Source organism: Triticum urartu, chromosome 5 (assembly GCF_003073215.2).
Source record: "Triticum urartu cultivar G1812 chromosome 5, Tu2.1, whole genome shotgun sequence".
Taxonomy (NCBI): Eukaryota; Viridiplantae; Streptophyta; class Magnoliopsida; order Poales; family Poaceae; genus Triticum; species Triticum urartu.
The window spans coordinates 145,336,579-145,358,237 of NC_053026.1; the positions used below are offsets into that span (position 1 = coordinate 145,336,579).

Sequence of the window (21,659 nt, forward strand, 5' to 3'; positions counted from 1 at the left end):
TCCAAGAGATCAATTGTTGTGTCTCCAAGGTGTGCCTCCCTCCCCGTATATAAAGGAGTGGAGGAGGGGGAGGGGGCCGGCCACCCTAGGCGCGCCCCATGAGGAGTCCTACTCCCACCGGGAGTAGGACTCCCCCCTTCCATGTGGGAGTAGGAGAGGAGAGGGAAGGAGAGAGAGGGGGAAAGGAAAGGGGGGCGCCGCCCCCTCCTTGTCCAATTCGGACTGGGGGGGGAGGGGGCGCGCGACTGCCCTTGGCCGCCCCTCCTCTTCTCCACTAGGGCCCAATAGGCCCATTAGTCTCCATCGGGGGTTCCGGTAACCACTCGGTACTCCGGTATATGCCCGAAACTCCCCGAAACCATTCCGGTGTCCGAACATAGTCATCCAATATATCGATCTTTACGTCTCGACCATTTCGAGACTCCTCGTTATGTCCGTGATCACATCCGGGACTCCGAACTACCTTCGGTACATCAAAACATATAAACTCATAATATAACCGTCATCTAACTTTAAGCGTGCGAACCCTACGGGTTCGAGAACTATGTAGACATGACCGAGACACGTCTCCGGTCAATAACCAATAGTGGAACCTGGATGCTCATATTGGCTCCCACATATTCTACGAAGATCTTTATCGGTCAAACCGCATAGCAACATACGTTGTTCTCTTTGTCATCGGTATGTTACTTGCCCGAGATTCGATCGTCGGTATCTCAATACCTAGTTCAATATCGTTACCGGCAAGTCTCTTTACTTGTTCCGTAATACATCATCCCGCAAGTAACTCATTAGTTACAATGCTTGCAAGGCTTAAGTGATGTGTATTACCGAGTGGGCCTAGAGATACCTCTCCGAAAATCGGAGTGACAAATCCTAATCTCAAAATACGCCAACCCAACAAGTGCCTTCGGAGACACCTGTAGAGCACCTTTATAATCATCCAGTTATGTTGTGACGTTTGGTAGCACACAAAGTGTTCCTCCGGTAAACGGGAGTTGCATAATCTCATAGTCATAGGAACATGTATAAGTCATGAAGAAAGCAATAGCAACATACTAAACGATCAAGTGCTAAGCTAACGGAATGGGTCAAGTCAATCACATCATTCTCCTAATGATGTGATCCCGTTAATCAAATGACAACTCTTTGTCTATGGCTAGGAAACATAACCATCTTTGATCAACGAGCTAGTCAAGTAGAGGCATACTAGTGACCCTCTGTTTGTCTATGTATTCACACATGTATCATGTTTCCGGTTAATACAATTCTAGCATTAATAATAAACATTTATCATGATATAAGGAAATAAATAATAACTTTATTATTGCCTTTAGGGCATATTTCCTTCAACGGGCATCCCGATCTGGACTTCGGATCGGGTCTAGTTCCCCCGGTCTTCACTCCAACCAGAGAAAGGTATCCATGGCGGCGGGCGGCGGAGAAGTCGCGGGGCCGCGGCCGGGAGGAGGTGGCGGCCGGCGGAGAAGTCAGAGGCCGCGAGCCGGGAGGAGGCGGCGGCCAGTAGACGTGCGACCAAGGCGGACTCGATCTACAGGAGGAGAGCAACGACAGCTCGAGCGCCTCCTTGGCAGGCGGCATAGGAGATCCAGCGGGCGGGCGTATCGTCTACTGGAGGCGCGTGGACAGCGGAGGTCCAACGGGCGGGTGCGGTGAAGCAACAACGGACAACAATGGGGAAGGAGCAGTGGCTGCCCGCAGGGAAGAAGACAACGACGGCCGGGAGTACCGTCAGATGTGAGATGGATCGGATCACGCACGAGTTACACGTGCGAAAAAAAACCCTAATGCTCTAATACCATGTTAGGAACAACAACTTGTATTATTATGAGGTCAAAGCAAACATATATACATATACGTAAGAATGCCAAAAAGCTACAAGAGAATGTCAAGAGACTGAATGCAAAAGGTCAAAAGACATCACTAATACAACTCTAACACCATGATCTCTTTTTAGTATGGGTAGCAAGAATTTACACTTCACGCCGAGCAGTTCATCTATGCCTCAATATTTCAATGATGTTTGCGTGCCGGACCATATCTATCACCTCTCTAAAGTTCAAAAGCAACTCCTTTGCAAATTCATGGAACTTCTAGTTTTATATCACTTTGTTTTCTTCAGTATCATCATCTTTTTTTTAGTCTCACTGAATCAGGTTAAGAAGTGGAACGAGCAGAGGGAGAATGGGACATTTGCAGAGCCCCTCTAAATCATCCGTTTGAGAGTCTCATAAGTTGCTTTTGTGTCAGCCCTACTGCTGTCTTGTGGTTCGAATTTGTGCTCTTGTCATGTATCCTCTTCCAGCAATCGTTGCAGAATAGAAGTGATGTTTTTCTGTTGCACAAATACCTCGGTATGCTTATGTATTTTGTTATCCAGTATACTTAAGCATAATTATTTTTTTGTGATGTGACTACACAATCCTGTGATGATATATTGATTCCAAGTCAAGTAAATTATGTTGTTGATGTGAAGAATTGTTGCAAGATATTTTTTTGACTGTTCTACATCATTTTCTTTTAATTCAATATGGCAATCCCTTCATGTCAAACAACGTTTTATTTGAAGAGATGTGTAGCTGGAGAGGTTTTGGATGAAAGAGAAGAATTTATCAAATCCCTAAAATCCCCTCCTCCCGGAGCCTCCGCAATCCCTTCCTGTTAAAAGAGGCCGAAGGGGCTACCAAAAAGTTGGCTCGGACCACGGAACCAAACAAATTGGCTGCCATCCAAAGTTCCAAATGCACTCCAACCCCGCCGGTCAACGCCAATATTTTTGGTGGGGCGCCTGCTTGCTGCCATCCAAACAGCCCCCAAATCCGCGCGCCTCTCACATCCCAGACCGCTGCTGAGCCTGGCCGACATGGCCACCGCCTCGCTCGCCGTCCGCTCGGCCTTCGGTGTCGCCCTGGCCGCCTTGATCGCGGCGCGTGCCGTCCGGCGGCGTTCGCTGGACGCCTCCGGCGGAGCTGCTGGGTTCGCCGTGATGGCGCTCCACCTTGCCTGCGGCTATAGGTACGGTGCGCTGCTGCTGGCTTTCTTCTTCACCTCGTCCAAGGTGACCAAGATCGGCGAGGACCGCAAGCGGCGCGTTGAGGAGGATTTCAAGGAGGGTGGCCAGCGCAACTGGTAATGGGCATCTCCGTGTTTGGTTACGTTTCTGAGCTGAGTTATTCTCATTTTAGCTTTCACATGTTACACGGGTGCACTTTTTGTGCTGAAAAATTGCTACACAAACTAAACCAATAGTGAACAATGTAGCAAGACAGGTATTCAGTGTTCTTGATAGAGTTAGGCATTCAGTATTTTCTCTCTGTATAAACGTAGTAGCTTAACACATCGTGTCCTAACAGTACGAAATGACTTAGGATTTGCCTGAACTGTTGACACAACCTTTGCATCTGAGTTCTCAAGTTCTCTTCCTCCTACTTGAATAAGTGGTTAGTTGTTCCCAATGTTTTAAATAGCGGGCTATGCCATTTAGTGGTGGCTCGGCTAGCAGCTATTTGAAGCTATAGTGGGGCTAAGCCATGGTTTGCATGTCACAGGCCTTTGGTGTTCACCTGTAACCGACCCAATATCTATAAGGGTTTGTACTGGAACAGTTTAGAATCCTCTAGGAGTATCTCTTCCCCTCATCAATGTAATCCATCCATTTTGTATTCCAATCTATTGCTGTAAACACGAATATGTCCCTACCAGGCAGGCATACTGTTGTAGGGCACGGGCCAAACTGCCCCGATTTGTCCCGATGTTCACAAATTGGAGGTGGGTTCAAGGGGGAACACGAAGAGCACGAGGGGAAAACGGGGAGAGATCACAAGAGGAACACTCAAGAACAAATCCAATCACACATCCACTAGACAACGAACACACAAGATCCACAAGGTACATGAACAATCAAAGGGAGACAAGATACAAGGTAGGGTTCATCCCAAATCCAAAGGAGATGAGGTCTTGATGATCTAGATAGATCCTTCCCTAGATGGGGTCTTGATATCCAGTTGAGGGATCTTCTCCGAAGAGGTCTTGAATCCACATGGATCTTCTCCTAGGAGGAATCCGACAAGGGGAGATACATGAGCTAAGCTCTAATGTGTAGTTCTATTCTTAGCTACCCCTAGAAATGAGGAGGGGAAGGTCTATTTATAGTCTAAGCCATGAAGGGTTAAGTGGGAGAGAGATACAAGGCCAAGGCCTCCGGCTGCACACAGGGAGGTGCCGGATGACCGGTGGCTCGGGACGGTTCGGACGCCCGACACGCGTCGGATGTCCGCTGATCCTTCTCGGGTGTAGCGGCGCCGGATTTCCGGTAGTTGTCAGACGTCCGGTGGCTCAGGAGGGCCCGGACGTCTGGAGCGCGTCGGTCTTCCGTCAATTTGCCTCTGGACATGTGGTACCGGATTTCTGGTGGAGACCGGATGTCTGGTCGCTGGAACTTGTCGGGCGTTCGGCGTGCCGTCGGTTGTCCGGCCGCTGTAGCGTCCGTCAGCTGTTGGCTTCCTGGTGGCTGAGTGTGGTTGCGTTGGACATCTGGTGGCTGTAGCTTCGCAGCTCCGTCTTCTTCCGTCTCCGCTTCCAAGCTTCCCTAGCGGATGGTGTAGTTGTTCCTTGGTGCCTGCACTCCTCCTTGTCATCAGCGAAGTTTCGACAATACCTATGTATGCACACGAGAGGAGTGTCAAGTATACCATCCTCGAAAGGGTCAAGTGAGCACGTGTAAAGGAGATGCTTCACCTTTATGTATGTGAAGTAGATGTCGCACGTGTCACTTGCCGAACGAACTCTTGACATGGTGATGTCCATAGGATGCTCCGCATCACATACGTTTTATGCCAAAAGACTATCGCTATTCAGCTCCCTCGAGTATTTCACATGGTATCAAAGCTTTCCTTCCATAGCACATCAAGCTCCTTTCATGGCTGCTGCTTCCTCCTCCACCACCCTCCCCATCCTCAACCTTAGTCTCGGAAAAACTTACTAGCGACAATTACGTGCTATGGAAAGCACAAGTGCTTCCCCCAATCCGTGGCGCCCTGACCGATGGGATGGTTCCCTCCCGGCACCGGCAAGGACGATCTCGTCGACCGATCAAGGAACGGTCCAGATGATAAATCCTGAATATGCTCGATGCCGTGCCCAAGCCCATCAGATCCTTGGATTCCTCCTCAACTCCCCTCACAAAGGAAATTCTCACGCAAGTGGCGTCAATCCCCACTGCGGCAGAAACTTGGACTGCATTGGAAAAAATGTTTTCCTCTCAGTCCAGAGCGCGGATCATCACATTTTCAGAGTCCAATAAATTGGGTTTAAAGTTAATGGCCAAATGGAATAGAGATGGAATTAGTTTCTGTAGATGGACAATAATTAATCCTACACGAGGGTCCCACTAGTCCTGCATGGCTAGTCAACAAAAGTCCAAGACAGTCAACAAGGTCCAAGGTGGTTTAAAAAAGTCCAACTCAGTCAACCAAGGCCGAAGCTAGTCAACAAAAGTCCAAGCAAAATGCCATGGTCAACACGTCAAAGGAGAAAGCAGAATAAAAGGCCAAAGTCAACAGTGAAGGCAACAAGCAAAGGATCCTAAGCCTAAATGAGGCCCAATTAGCCAAAGGCCCATTCATGCTTGGATAAAGTGGAGTTGTGCATCATGGACTATGGACACCCCCACTTTTGACTAGTTTTCCTGGACTCATGGACCTAGACTTACCATCCTACCCCTCCTACCTACCACCACCTTGGCCATTTGTCAAAGCACCCTTACCATTATAAGGCCCCCCCATGGGCATGTACTCATTCACGCTCACTTTACTCAAGGGGAGGGCACTATTGTTCTTAGACCTTTCAATAGTCCCAAGCCGCTTTAGAGTCGAGTCCAAGAGAGTCGTGTTATGACTTGAACCGACCTTGGTCAGGAATTTGGGAGGGGGTTTCGAGGAGTCGTGTACTCGTGTTACGACTCAAAGACCGCAACCGTCCAACACCACCAGAGGCTTTCCTAACATAGGACTAGGCCACGCTCCGTCAAGGCAACTGAACCTATTCAAAAAACACCGTTGTGTTGTTTTTGTTCGTGTACAACGACCTTCGCCATAAAGTTATCGTATGAATGAACCCTCGCTAACTTTACTTACAATCATACTAAGGATGCCCCCTAGTCAAAAGTTATTTTTATAACAATAATTTCCATTCCATATAATTGCACTAGGGCAAGACGTATTTTTTGTGGAATGGGGGTGTATGGTGGAGAGGGGTCTCTTGGGAATTTTGTTGAATTTTTCAAACATTATGGATATTGGTTGTTTTGGGATGGTAGATCTAGGGTTTTGGAATAACAAGTTCTTCTGCGGAAAAGTCAAGGGTGATTGCATCCAAAGGTGGATAACCCGAGGGAAAGATCGAAAGATTTAATCCTTGGAAGGAAAGGAGAATGAGTTCAAGAGTTGAAACAGTAGTCACCAAGGCATTAACACCAAACCAAGTTCACAAACAAACGGGAAACACTCCAAAATAATAAATCAATAGAATTTAAATTTTATTGTGTTACACTTTTCTTCACCTACAATGCTGTCATGTTTAAAACGGGGTCAAGTTGGTACAGATTCAACTATCATTCCGTCACTAGTTCATTTCAATGGCTAAGATGCATAAAAATGGAAGCTAAATATGGATAGTTCGCCACAAAGAGTACAATTTTAGGGGCACATGCGATTAAGGTGTTACTACCCCATGATTTTCTCTCCCACTCTGTTTTGTTATATGCGTCCAGTTAATGCTGTTGAGGAGGAATGGTTACAGGATTAATTCAGCGATTCAAGGGGGGAGTTGGCATGGCAATCCCTGAAAATTCTCATAAGTTAAAGGGGGAAATAAGTGATTTGTTGGATGTAACCAAGGCAGAGAGGAATCGATCGAGAAATGTAGATTGAATTCTTCGTTAGCTATATAACTAGGTCATATAGAAAAGGTTGCACTTTCAGTTATAACACAAGTACAGAACACAGTACTGACGCAATGTAGTCAAACTTGCACGAAATGGCAATAGCTAGCCCAAGTCTATGGCTGTTTGGAAGCCAGTTTCAAAGATTCAGAAGTCATTTAGTAAACGAATTCATAAGGGTCTGTTTGGAACACATGAATTTCATTGGATACAGTTGAGACGTCAATGGCCTAATTAAACTGAAAATTTCCAAGTACCAATGCGGGGCTAAGAGGCCATCGTTTAAATGTTTATGCTCAGAGTCACAATTATATACTTTTGTCAGCATGCATGCACTATGGCAGTAGAAGCACAATCCCAATTCCACGAAAATACACTAATTTAAACTAGAGGATGGTTCCCAAAACTGTTAGACTTTCCATTGCTTCGGTGAAAATACATTATGAGTTAGTTAATTTGTTTTGGCAATGTTCTTTGTGAGAATCAGATGTGCTTGATGAAAAAACCCTAACTTATTATACATATCAATTTGTCATATTATATTTGGTAGAAGTTAACGAATTTTGTGGAATTTCTCTTTGGCAATCAGCTTTTCTCTTTTGTAAATAGGTCACATTGCTTTGCCGACAGCATCACAATACTTTATATTCTTCCCGCATCTTATTATTCGTTTATTTCTTAATTCTTGAAGGATCCAAGTTCTTGCAAATAGTGCAATAGCAACTGTTTTGGTTATCCTATTGGCGATAATGACTGGGGGTCAAGATCAATGCTTGGACTCAAATGGTTCAAAGGTTATAACTGGTATAATAGGTGCTATTATTGGCCATTATTGCTGCTGCAATGGAGACACTTGGTCATCTGAAATCGGTGTGCTTAGTGATGAACAACCAAGGCTTGTCACTACCCTGAAGGTATGTGCCCCTTTCATGGTTGAGATATTATTATAGTTTCTTCCATCTTAATACAATCACTAGGGTGGTGGGGGTTTGTTCCCCTCGCATGGAGTTTACTGGGATAAAGTACCTAGAGATTGAAATCTAGGAAGCAGAACAGTTCTTTCCATCTCTCTGGTCTCTGCCCATTTGTTACAGGTACATTTGGTTAGCCTAATAGACCAGGCTACCTGTTGCAGCCCGTCTTAATTCTTCTTTGTCAAACCTGCCATCCATTTGTTGACATAAAATTTGACTGTAGAAACACAACACCTTTGGGTTTCCATGAAACTGAAGTTGTACTTCTTGGTAATGCCTTGTTCATGACCAAATTGTTTTGGGCATCAAGCCAAGAAACAGGAAAAAAAATGATTTGACCAAACTACATGTGGTGTAGGGTTGTTTTTGCATTATTCATGCAACTATTGGATCCCACGATGAATTCTGTTTGAGCAAGCTTGAAATATGCTTAACATTGTGAATGACCATAGAGATGCTCGTAGACTGATATGCAAACTATGTGCAATGTGTGAATGTAGATTGAGTTTTAATTTATAATTATGTGAGCCTGCTCTAGATATAGAATCAAACGATTAGTGTGTGAGGAAAATGCTCCCAAGTGGCGCTCCCACCTCTCCCTAATAGGTACAAGCTGGCTGAAAGTGCTAATATGAGCCCGAGCTCAGATACTTTTCTCGCTCGCCCAGTTGCTCCTAGATTCGCATTTGCCAACGTATAGGACGCTGTATAATGATTAGTATTTTATCAATTTTTTGGTACCATGGCCCACATCGGTCCAGTAATCAATGTGACGTCGTCAGGCACAGCTCGACCGGCTCTGATATCTTCTAACGTTATGGGCCAGCACCCTCTCGATTCTGTACCAGCGGTGATCGTTACCCCGGCCCATTTATTGCATGCCATAGCCGCACCGACCAGCCTTCCCCTTCAAGATTCATCTCCTTCCTCACCGGTTAAAACAAGTCCCCACCATTTGCAGCTTTATCCCAGCACAATCGTTCAGAGGAGACCTGCAGCCAAAGAAACATACACAGCATGAATCGTGTATGATTTCATCTCCACTAAAGTACAGCTCAAAGAGATAATTGATTTATCCCAGACCTGAAGTGATCCTGAAGACAGAACAGATGCAGCAGCAACCCTATCCTCCAGGCCAACCTCTGCTACTGAAGACGCCATGCCCTGCATCGCCCAAATTTTCAAGATGTTTAGCACACAAACTGGCACAAGTTATGCAAAGTGCAACCAACATGGAAGCAGAAACCATCATGAATCTACTAATCTCACTTATGCTACTTACAATAGCGGTGTTGACTCTCAGGCCTGTCACCCCACAGCCATTGCCTACAGTGTCAACGAGCTCCATCTAGCGACCACCACAACCGCTTATGCCCGTCCTTAGCTCCGAGAAGATCACCACTAGTACTGGTAGTCTAGAAATACACAGCCCCACATCTCTGTGCTTATGTACACAAGCCTAGCCCATTCCAGCTCTTGCATTTTGAATTTCAAAAACTCAAACCAGCTTGAACCTTTCATGACTCCGTAAGACACATGGCAAACAACCAAACTTGAATGCAGCTCAGTCTATTTGTCCACCTGTTTGATGAAACATGCTGTTCTCTCATTTACTTGAGCCTCCCCGCCTCCCATCAGTGGAAAGGCATCCAAAACGATTGTAATATGTTGGCAGCTGAATTAAAAAAATCCTGAGCGTTCCACAAAAAGAAGTTACCAACACAATCAGAGTTCATGCACACGCCTCATCATCAGGTTATCATCTCACAGATTACTAATTTTCACTACCCTGTACCCAGTACTGCCTGTACCTCTCCAACTGCATAATGCTCCACAGTGAGTTTTAATTTATAATTATGTGAGCCTGCTCTAAAAGAAAACACATCAGTAACAGATCACATAAGTCAAATGAAATTGCACCTGCAAAAAAAGTCGAATGAGATTAGAATACAAAAGGTTTGCAACAAAGTAGTCAATTCTGAACACACAAGTACTGATCTAGCTCTCAACAGCGCGATCTAGTTCCATACGGAACAAATTCTCTTGACTACCCCTACTGGGGATTGTGGATTAGTCTCTACACCCCATCTGCTAACTTCAGTTCCATCGGCTTAGTGCAATGTTACCTTCAGTGCCCCTCGACAGCACAATTCTTACACCTTGAGGCTTGTGAGGGTGATTGAGTACATCACCTCTATCCGGACAAGTAGTTCTCTTGCGCCCTTCCGCGATGGCAGAAGGTAGAGCATGGTCCTCTTACTCAATCCTTCGCCTTGTACTTATCCAGTAGTATCCACTTGTGCCTGATCTTGAACAACTGTGTCATGTATGGGTGCGCGTGGAGCTTGTACTTTGTTAGAGTTATATTAATATTGTCTTTTGGCCTTTTGCATTCTAGTCTATTGGCATCCTCTTGTAGCCTTTTGGCATCCTCATGTATGTGTATATATGTTGGCTTTGGCCTCCTAATGATACAAGTTGCATATCTGTAACATGGTATTAGAGCCTAGGTTTTTTTAGCACGCGCAACTCGTGCTTGATCCGCTACTCCGCCGCCGTGATTTCCTTCTCTACTCCGGCTGCTGTCTGCCGCTGCCCCAATCCATCCGGCCCTTTGCTGGTCCGGCTGCTCTCTTCTGGATCGAGTTCGCCTCAGCCGCACCTTCTCTCTGGATAGCGCCGCGCCATCTGGTCCTCTGGATCGAGGACGCGGAACGCCTGCTGCCGGGCTGCGACGCGGGACGCCCGCCGTTGGGCTGCGACGCGGGGCCGCGGGGTCGCGGGGAACGTCCCCCGCCGGCTTCTGACGCGGGGCGCCGCCGCCGGCTCGGAACGCAGGGTCGGGGGGTCCGCGGCGCTCATCCGCCGCCGGCTCCTGTCGCAGGACGCCGCCGCCGGCTCCTGGCGTAGGTCGCCAGCCGCTGCACTCGCTCCCAGCCGCTGCACTCGCCGTTGCCTTGCCCTGTTAGCCGCTGCACTCGCCGTTTTCTTGCCCTGTTTCGGCCGCTGCTCTAGATCGGGCGCTGTCTGGTGATTCCGGATCGAGCTGCCCATCGTTCGTGGCCTCTGTGTGGTCTGTTGTTGGTTCTGCCTGGTCTGGATCGGTTTTGATTCATTTGCCTGAAGTGGGCTCTTCGGGTGGTCTTTGCTTAAAAGAGAGAGAGAGAGATAAAAAAAGAGACAAAGAGATAAGGAGCACCATGTCTTCATCGGGCGGCTATGTCGCCATCCCTCGCTGCCCGGTGATCTTTGATGGAGCTAACTATGCTGAGTTTGTTGCCTTTATGCGCATTCACATGCGTGGCCTTAGTCTGTGGGGTGTTCTTTCCGGTGAGATCCCCTGTCCTCCTCGCCCAGTCTCTCCCGTGGCTCCTACTCCACCGCCGGCACCACCGGCTCTCGCGACAGATGTTTCTGATGCTGATAGGGCTGCAGCTAGGGTTGCCGCTGATGATGCAGCTGCTGCTTATGACCAGCAGGTCTTGGATTATTCGGATGCTCTTTCCATCGTGATGATCTGGCTGCTTACACTCAGTGGTGTGATGATGATGCTCGTGCCGCGGCTGTCCTCACTTCCAGTGTTCTTCCTCAGTTTGCTTCCGAGTTTATGGGCCTCAGCACTGTCTTTGAGATGTGGACTCATTTTCGCCAGCGGTATCAGCCGGTGACGCTCTCTACTTGCCTGTGGTCCGTCAGAAGCATGCTCTTCAGCAAGGAGACTCCACTATTGATGAGTTCTACACTCAGAGTTCTGTTATCTGGCGACAACTTGACTCTCTTCGCACTGCTGTTTGTGGCACTTGCCCATGTTGCCAGACTGTGAGGTCAAACTTGGAGTTTCAGCGCGTCTACGAGTTCTTATCGCGGCTCCGTGGTGAGTTTGAGCCTCTACGTGCTCAGTTGTTTGCTCGTGGCCGTGTTCCTATTTCTGAGGTGCTTTCTGAGCTTCGTGCTGAGGAGACTTGCCTCCGTGGTGCTGGTCTGCTTCAAGTTCCATCTGTGCTTGCTGCTCAAGCTGCTGCTCCACCAGTACCTTCTCGCTCCAGTGCTCCGCCGCTACTGCCCACTCCTTCTGGTAGTGAGAGCCGCACTCGTGAGGGCCGCTCTCGTCCTCATACTCATTGTGGGTACTGCAACAGGGATGGTCACCCCGAATCTGATTGCTTCAAGAAGAAGCGTGATATGCGTAATAGGGAGCGCAATTCTTCTACTAGGACTCGCGCTTCTTCCTCGACGTCGTCTACTGTCTCCTTGACTGAGCATGATATTATGAAGCTTAAGCGTCTACTTGCTGCTTCAGGTTCTTCGACGGGTACTGCAGGCTCTGTGACTGGTGCTTCTAGTGTTGAGCGACCACCATCTACATAGTCTGGTACATCCCCATGGGTTCTGGATTCTGGAGCTTCATTCCATATGTCTTCTGATTCCTCTGTCTTGTTCTCTCTTAGATCTCTCGATTTTCCTATTAATGTTCTTACTGCTGATGGTACTCCTCTACCTGTTGCTAGTCGAGGCATTCTTTCCACTTCTTCATTTCATGTTCCAGATGTTTCTTATGTTCCTCACCTTAGCATGAACTTATTTTCTGCAAGTCAGCTTACTGATTTTGGTTGCCGCGTCATTCTTGACGTTGATTCTTGCACTGTCCAGGATCGTCACACGAAGGCTTTGGTTGGAGCTGGCCCTGGCCGCCTTGACTCCCAGGGGCTTTGGGAGTTAGACTGGCTTCATGTTCCTTCCGCTGCCACTACACTCGCCAGTACATCTGCCTTCGCCGCTTCTGCTACCAACTCCTTCCAGCAGTGGCATCATTGCCTTGGTCACCTTTGTGGTTCTCGGCTATCGTCTTTAGTTTGTCGTGGTCTTCTGGGGCCTGTCTCAGGAGATGTCTCTTTGCAGTGTCAGGGTTGTAGGCTTGGTAAACAGGTTCAGTTACCTTATCCTACAAGTGAGTCAGTGTCTCAACGCCCTATTGATTTAGTTCATTCCGATGTGTGGGGACCGGCTCCCTTCTCTTCCAAAGGGGGCCATCGCTACTATATTATTTTTATAGATGATTTCTCTCGCTACACTTGGCTTTACTTCATGTCTTCTCGTAGCGAGGTTCTCTTTATTTATAAGCGTTTTGCCGCCACGGTCCACACTCAGTTCTCTACACCTATTCGTGTGTTTCGTGCTGATTCTACTGGCGAGTATATCTCCAAAATGTTGCGTGGTTTTCTTGCTGAGCAGGGTACTCTTGCGCAGTTCTCTTGTCCCGGTGCTCACTCTCAGAATGGCGTGGCTGAGCGCAAGCATTGCCACCTTCTTGAGACAGCTCGTGCGATGATGATTGCTGCCTCTCTTCCGCCTCATTTCTGGGCTGAGGCTGTCTCCACTACCACATATCTCATAAACATTCAACCCTCATCTGCTCTACAGGGAGGTATTCCTCTAGAGCGTCTTTTTGATCATCATCCTGATTATTCCGCTCTTCGATTGTTTGGTTGTGTTTGTTATGTTCTCCTTGCCCCTCGAGAACGCACCAAACTAACTGCTCAGTCCGTCGAGTGTGTTTTTCTGGGCTACAGTAATGATCATAAGGGTTATCGGTGTTGGGATCCTGTCAGTCAACGGATGCGTATTTCTAGGGATGTGACTTTTGATGAGTCTCATCCATTCTATCCACGACCATCCTCTTTGACCTTTTCAGTAGAGGATATCTCTTTTCTCACGTTTCCTGATACACCTCCCTCCGTGCCTCATATTCCTACTCCTTCTCGTCCCACTATTGCGGATCCGACACCGTCTTCTCCTATCGTTCCTTCTCCTTATTGCATGACACCCCACCTTCATCACCGATGTCTTCTCCATCTCCATCACCTCCGGTGGTTCCTTCTCATCCCACTTTTCCTTTTCATTATACTCGTCGTCGACGTGTTATGGATGAATCTACTGACGTGCCATCTATTTCTGGTGCACTGTCTTCCTCGTCCCAGCCGACTTATGGTCTTCGGGCTCGACCTTGCCCTCCTCCTGATCGCTATTCTCCTAGCAAATATGGCCTTTCGGTTGTACTTGAGCCTACCTCTTATCGTGATGCTGTTGTTCATCCTGAATGGCAGTTTGCGATGGCAGAGGAGATTGCCGCACTTGAGCGCAACAACACATGGGATCTGGTTTCTCTTCCTTCCCGTATTCGTCCCATCACTTGTAAGTGGGTTTATAAGATTAAGACTCGCTCTGATGGTTCTCTTGAGCGTTATAAAGCTCGTCTTGTGGCTCGTGGCTTTCAGCAGGAGCATGGTCGTGATTATGATGAGACTTTTGCTCCTGTGGCCCATATGACCACTGTCCGCACACTTCTCGCCGTGGCCTCTGTTCGTCACTGGTGTGTGTCACAACTTGATGTTAAAAATGCCCTTCTTAATGGTGAGTTGCGTGAGGAAGTTTATATGCCGCCACCACCTGGGTATTCAGTTCCCGATGGTATGGTTTGTCGTCTTCGTCGCTCTCTATATGGCCTTAAGCAAGCCCCTCGCGCTTGGTTTGAGCGTTTTGCCTCTGTGATCACCGCTACTGGGTTTTCACCCAGTGATCATGATCCAGCGTTGTTTGTCCACCTTTCTGCTCGTGGTCGCACTCTTCTTCTTCTTCTATATGTTGATGACATGATCATCACTGGCGACGATTCTGAGTACATTGCCTTTGTCAAGGCGCGTCTTAATGATCAGTTCCTTATGTCTGATCTTGGTCCTCTTCGTTACTTTCTTGGGATTGAGGTTTCCTCCACCTCTGATGGCTTTTTTATTTCCCAAGAAAAGTATATTCAGGATCTTCTTACTCGTGCGGTTCTTAGTGATGAGCGCACTACTGAGACTCCTATGGAGCTCAATGTTCACCTTCGTGCTTCTGATGGTGTGCCCTTGTCTGATCCGGCACGTTATCGTCATCTTGTTGGGAGTCTTGTGTATCTTGCTGTCACTCGTCCGGATATCTCCTATCCTGTCCATATTCTGAGTCAGTTTGTTCTGCTCCCACTTCAGTTCATTATAGTCACCTTCTTCGTGTTCTACGATATCTTCATGGCACGATCTCTCATCGTCTCTTTTTCCCCCGTTCCAGCTCGTTCCAGCTCCAGGCCTATTCGGATGCTACGTGGGCTAGTGATCCTACGGATCGCCGTTCACTTTCTGCCTACTGTGTCTTTCTTGGTGGTTCCCTCATTTCCTGGAAGACGAAGAAACAGACTGTAGTTTCTTGTTCGAGTGCAGAGGCCGAGTTACGAGCTATGGCTCTTTTGACAGCAGAGGTGACTTGGTTACGATGGTTACTGGAGGATTTTGGTGTTTCTGTTACTACACCTACCACCCTCCTGTCGGACAACACAGGTGCTATCAGTATTGCACGGGACCCTGTGAAGCATGAGCTTACCAAACACATTGGTGTTGATGCTTCTTATGTGCGCGCCGCTGTGCAGGATCATGTTGTTGCTCTTCAGTACGTGCCTTCTGAGTTACAGCTCGCGGACTTCTTCACGAAGGCTCAGACTAGAGCGCAATTCACCTCTCCAAACTCAATGTTGTGGATCCACCATGAGTTTGGGGGGGGGGTGTTAGAGTTATATTAATATTGTCTTTTGGCCTTTTGCATTCTAGTCTATTGGCATCCTCTTGTAGCCTTTTGGCATCCTCATGTATGTATATATATATTGGCTTTGGCCTCCTAATAATACAAGTTGCATATCCGTAACATACTTATCCAGCAATATCCGCCAACCTTCCTCAAACTCATCTATAGTAAGCATGTGGTTTCACCATCTCGTGGAACTCGGCCCTAAATTCACTCTTCTTCGTGTAAAGTGGCCCCAATGTCTCCTTGGCCTTTTTAAGCACATGCCACTTGTTAGGAAATATGCAACTTGTATTTTCAGGTGGTCATAGGCCAGTATATATATGCACATGTGCGGTAAAATATGCCAAAAACCCCTTATAGAACGGAGAAAATACATAGGAGATGACGGCGTCAGATCTACAACCGTCGGAGGAGCAGGAGCAGTGGACGAGTGGACCAGGGCTCGATAGGAGCGATACACGTGTTGGGAAAAGTGAGGAAAGAGATATCCTCTATCGAAAAGTTCGAGGAAGATGGGCGCAGGTAAAAGGGGCGAGACTCATCAAAAGTCACATCCTAATAAATACGCATTTGATGACCAATAGGATCCCAACAACGATATCCCTTATGCTCATCACTGTGTCCTAAGAAGGCACACTCAACAAACTGAGCGGTCGGTTCGGTGCATTCACCGGGGGCAAGAAGGACATAGCGAACACAACCAAACAAACGAAGCACTGAATAATCTTTGCGGCCTTCACTGACAGCTCGCTTTGCGGTCTTCTTCGCCATCTTGTACTTCTCTATGTTGTCTGCACTCCTATCCGGGCATAGGCGTCTGAAACAATCTTTCTTCTCTTTAATCACCTTCTGGACATCATCATTCCACCACCAGGTATCTTTATCTCCGCTTCTCCTTCCCCTGGATACTCCAAACTCCTCCAAGGCCACCTTACGAATGCAAGTCGCCATCTTCATCCACACATTGTTCGCAACCCCTCCTTCCTCCCAAGGCCCCTCCTTAATGACCCTCTCCTTGAACACCTGAGCTACCTCCCCCTTGAGCTTCCACCACTTCGTTCTAGCGACTTTGGCATGCTTATCCCACTGGACACGAATCCGAAAGCGGAAGTCAGCAACCACCAGCTTATGCTAAGGGACAACACTCTCTCCAGGTATCACCATACAATCCAGGCACGCACGCCTATCTTCTCTTCTCGAGAGGATGAAATCAATCTGGCTAGAGTGTTGGCCACCACTAAAAGTCACCAGATGCGATTCTCTCTTTCCAAAGAGGGTGTTAGCTACAATCATGTTGTAGGCTAGAACAAAGGTTAAGGCATCTTCTCCTTCTTGATTCCTGATGCCATAGCCAAAGCCCCCATGCACCCCTTCAAAACCTGTGTTAGATGTACCCACGTGGCCATTGAGGTCTCCTCCTATGAAGAGTTTCTCGCCAATCGGTACACTCCTAACCATGTCCTCCAGGCCGTCCCAGAACTCCCTCTTGGTGTTCTCATTATGGCCTACTTGCGGGGCATACACGCTGATAACATTGAGAACTAAGTCCCCAACTACCAGTTTGACCAGGATAATCCGGTCCCCGCGTCTCTTGACGTCTACCACTCCATACTTGAGGCTCTTGTTGATCAAGATGCCTACGCCATTTCTGTTTGCAGCCGTCCCCGTGTACCACAGCTTGAAGCTGGTATCCTCCACCTCCTTCGCCTTCTGACCCTCCATTTGGTTTCTTGGACGCAAAGGATATCAACACCTCTCCTCACAGTTGCATCAACTAGCTCCTGAAGCTTCCCTGTCAGAGACCCTACGTTCCAGCTACCTAATCGAATCCTCCTAGGCTCGGCTAGCTTCCTTACCCTTCGCACTCGTCGAGTCAAATGCGAAGACCCTTGCTTATTTTCCACTACATCCGGGCGCCGATGTAGCGCGCCACTAAGGATGCGACTGTTGAAGTGTATATGTGGATTGCCTAGCCCTTTCCATCAGTTTGGACTTCTGATTGCGTTGGTTTGTGCATGAAGCTTAACATGGTATCAGAGCCCATGGTCTTGAGTTCAAGTCCTGGCTTTCGCAATTTATCCAAAAACTGTTGTTCCCCCCTTTGTGTCTGCGTATAGGCCTCTTGAGCCATACCTCTGAGTCTATCCACGTGTTGACTTCCCGCGTCACACGTGAGACGGGGTGTTGAAGTGTATATGTGGATTGCCTAGCCCTTTCCATCAGTTCGGACTTTTGGTTGCGTTGGCTAGTGAATGAAGCTTAACAGCGACGACCCTATCCTCGCTCACTTGCCACCGTATCCAGATCAAGATACAACACGCCACCAGGGGGTGACAGCCCGTCCCTTGCCCATTTGACACCACACCCGGGTTCCGGTGTGGCTCGTTGCTGAGAGGGTTACGCCCCAATGAAAATCTTTTGGGTTTCATCTCCATAAGAGTGGCTGAGTTTTTACGTTGGCTCGCCAAGCCTATCACAACCTTCCTCCTTTACCGGGCTTGGGACCGGCTATGTTGAGAAAACATAGGCGGAGTTACTGCCTGCATTATCACTGGGAAGAAAAACGTCCCTTCGCATGGAAGTGGCAGTTCACTCGCAACAATCAAGGTGTGCCTACACCTAAAGGCAGCAGCTGCGCAAGATTTTCTGTATGACATGCCTTTGGTGTCGCAGAGTCAAACAACGATACCAATGTACCTAATCAATCGACGTCGTTTACTTACGAGTTAAGAGTGGAAGCTCCACAAGTGCAGTAGTATGTCAACAATATGAAATACAACTTGTAGATGGAATACCCGCATGGGCTGTATTCATTAAGACGATGGCCTCCCCGCATACAAACAAACAAGCACAAGTTGTTTGCGAATATCTAGAAGGTTCATATTGTGGGTCAACCAATCATCTTTTGCATCATCTCATACATGCAGATCCCAAAGTATTTACTGTTTCATCTTTGTTTCATTTGAATATTTCCTATAAAAGTTGATAGTTTTTGTGTGCTTTACTGCTTTTATGTGTGAGCTGATAATTCCTTGTATCATGTATAAGCCTGTCAGGAAAGGTACAAATGGTGGAGTGACCTTACAAGGACTTCTTGCTGCCACAGCAGGTGGTCTAACCATTGGTCTGACTTTTGTTGCTGTTGGACTGATGACAGCTGAATGTTCTTTTGATATGTTGTTTCAACAGCTCCTAGTAATACCTATCTCTGCTGCTGCTGGTTTGCTTGGGAGTCTAATTGATTCATTGCTGGGTGCCACACTTCAGTTCAGCGGATACTGCAGTGTTCGGAACAAGGTAAATATTTCCATGACATCTTAGGTTGGAATCTGTCAGAGGCGGGGATCTCATACCTTAGCTCATTAGAGATAATTATTTAGTTAGGAAGTGATCGGTACAGTTAGAAAGATCAAGATATGGTTTGTTAGGAAAGTTTGATTCTATTTTTAGGCATCAAGTCGAGGCTTCGCTATAAAAGGGACACCATGTACTACATAAGAATTATGAAACAGATGAGAATAAACTAGTAAAGATCTAATCCCTGTGATGTAGGGTGAAACTCTAGATGGCCGATCTTTCACGAAAGGAGCGGATCCCGCGAAGAACACGAAGAACACTGTTAGGAATAAGCAACTTGTATTACCATGAGGCCATAGGCCGATATATATATACATGTACAGGTGTGGAACATATGCAAGAAACCCCTCATACAACGAGATAAATACAAAGGGGTACATGACTTATATTATAACTCTAACACCCCCCCTCAAACTCATGGTGGATGAACAACACTGAGTTTGGAGAGATAAAAGCCATGTTGTGCTCTAGTCTGAGCCTTTGTCAGGAAATCCGCCAACTGTAACTCGGAAGGCACATACTGAAGAGCAATAACCTGATCCTGCACAGCAGCGCGCACATAGAAAGCATCAACACCAATATGCTTGGTGAGCTCATGCTTCACAGGATCGCGTGCAATGCTGATAGCACCTGTACTGTCAGATAGATGCCGAGTCGGTGTAGTGACAGAAACACCAAAATCCTGAAGTAACCACCGTAACCAAGTCACCTCTGCCGTCAAAAGAGCCATTGCTCGCAACTCAGCCTCGGCACTCGAACGGGAAACTGCAAGCTGTTTCTTCGTCTTCCAGGCAATGAGAGAACCACCAAGAAAAACACAGTAAGCAGAAAGTGAACAGCGATCGAAAGGATCACTAGCCCACGTAGCATCCGAATAGGCCTGGAGCTGTAAAGAACTGGAGCGAGGAAAGAATAGACGGTGAGAGATCGTGCCTCGAAGATATCGAAGAACACGAAGGAGATGACTATAGTGAACCGAGGTGGGGGCAGAGACAAACTGACTCAGAATATGAACCGGATAAGAGATGTCCGGACGAGTGACAGCTAGATAGACAAGACTGCCAACAAGATGACGATAACGCGTCGGATCAGGGAGAGGATCACCATCAGTAGCACGGAGGTGAACATTGAGCTCCATAGGAGTCTCAACAACGCGCTCGTCAGTAAGAGCAGCACGAGCAAGAAGATCCTGGATATACTTTTCCTGGGATATAAAAAAGCCATCAAAGGTAGAAGAGACTTCAATCCCAAGAAAGTAGCGAAGAGGTCCAAGATCAGACATAAGAAACTGCTCACTAAGACGGGCCTTTACAAAGGCAATATACTCGGGGTCATCCCCCATGATGATCATGTCATCAACATAAAGAAGAAGAAGAGTCCGACCACGAGGAGAAAGGTGAATAAACAATGCGGGATCATGAGCACTTGCTAAAAAACCAGCAGCAGTGATCACAGAGGCAAAGCGCTCAAACCAGGCGCGGGGGGCTTGCTTAAGGCCATAAAGAGAGCGACGAAGACGACATACCATGCCATCAGGAACAGAATACCCAGGTGGTGGCTGCATGTACACCTCCTCACGCAGCTCACCATTAAGAAAGGCATTCTTAACATCAAGCTGAGATATAGACCAGTGGCGTGCAGAGGCAACGGCAAGAAGGGTACGAACAGTGGTCATATGAGCCACAGGAGCAAAAGTCTCGTCATAATCACGACCATGCTCCTGCTGAAAACCACGAGCCACAAGACGAGCTTTGTGACGCTCAAGAGAACCATCGGAGCGAGTCTTAACCTTGTAGACCCACTTACAAGTGATCGGACGGACTCCGGGAGGAAGAGAAACAAGATCCCAAGTACCAGTGCGTTCAAGAGCAGCAATCTCCTCTGCCATCGCAAACTGCCATTCAAGATGAACAACAGCCTGACGGTAAGAAGTCGGCTCAAGAACAGCAGCACCAGCGGTGGGAAATCCAAAGCGATCAACAGGCGGACGAGGACGAGAACGCAAGCCATAAGTAGGCTGAGAGGAAGATGACGACCCATCCACAGAGGCATCGACTGGTCGTGGGCGACGAGTGTAATGTTGAGGAAGAGATGGAATAATAGAAGGAGGAATCGGCAAGGTAGAATCAGGGGGTGACGACGAAGAAGTCACCGGAGATGAAGGTGTAGAATCCGGTGACAAACTGGGAGAGGAAGTCACCGGAGATGAAGGTGGAGAACCTGGTGACATGCTAGGCGAGGAGACCGGGGAGGATGGTGGCTGCAAGTCAACGAGATGTGGAGAAGGAGAGGAAGTGGAACGGAGAGGTATAGTGTCGGCGGGGGTGATAGGTGAGTCAGGAAAAGTGAGGAAAGAGATATCCTGCACTGAAAAAGTCGAGGAAGATGGGCGTGGGTAGAAGGGACGAGACTCTTCAAAAGTCACATCTCGAGAGATACGCATCCGACGACCAATAGGATCCCAACAACGATAGCCCTTATGCTCATCACTGTAGCCTAAGAAAACACACTCAACAGACTGAGCAGTCAGTTTGGTGCGTTCGCGAGGGGCAAGAAGAACATAGCAAACACAACCAAACAAGCGAAGCATCGAATAATCGGGAGAACGATCAAAAAGTCGCTCGAAAGGAATACCACCCTGTAGAGCAGCGGAAGGCTGTATATTGATAAGATAGGTGGATGTGGAGACGGCCTCAGCCCAAAAATGAGGCGGGAGAGAGGCAGCAATCATCAATGCACGAGCCGTCTCAAGA

The 21,659-nt window shown here is 47.6% G+C and overlaps 1 protein-coding gene across 1 annotated transcript in view; it reads left to right on the plus strand.

The window, feature by feature from the left end:
• Positions 1 to 2,715: 2,715 nt before the first annotated feature.
• LOC125508232 (protein PGR-like) overlaps positions 2,716 to 21,659 on the plus strand; it is a 30,970-nt gene continuing 12,026 nt past the window's right edge. Inside the window, exons 1-3 of the mRNA XM_048672857.1 lie at positions 2,716 to 3,150; positions 7,653 to 7,875; positions 18,598 to 18,846. Coding sequence (XP_048528814.1) covers positions 2,885 to 3,150; positions 7,653 to 7,875; positions 18,598 to 18,846 — 738 coding nt within the window. The 5' untranslated portion in view covers positions 2,716 to 2,884. The remainder of the gene's footprint in view (positions 3,151 to 7,652; positions 7,876 to 18,597; positions 18,847 to 21,659) is intronic.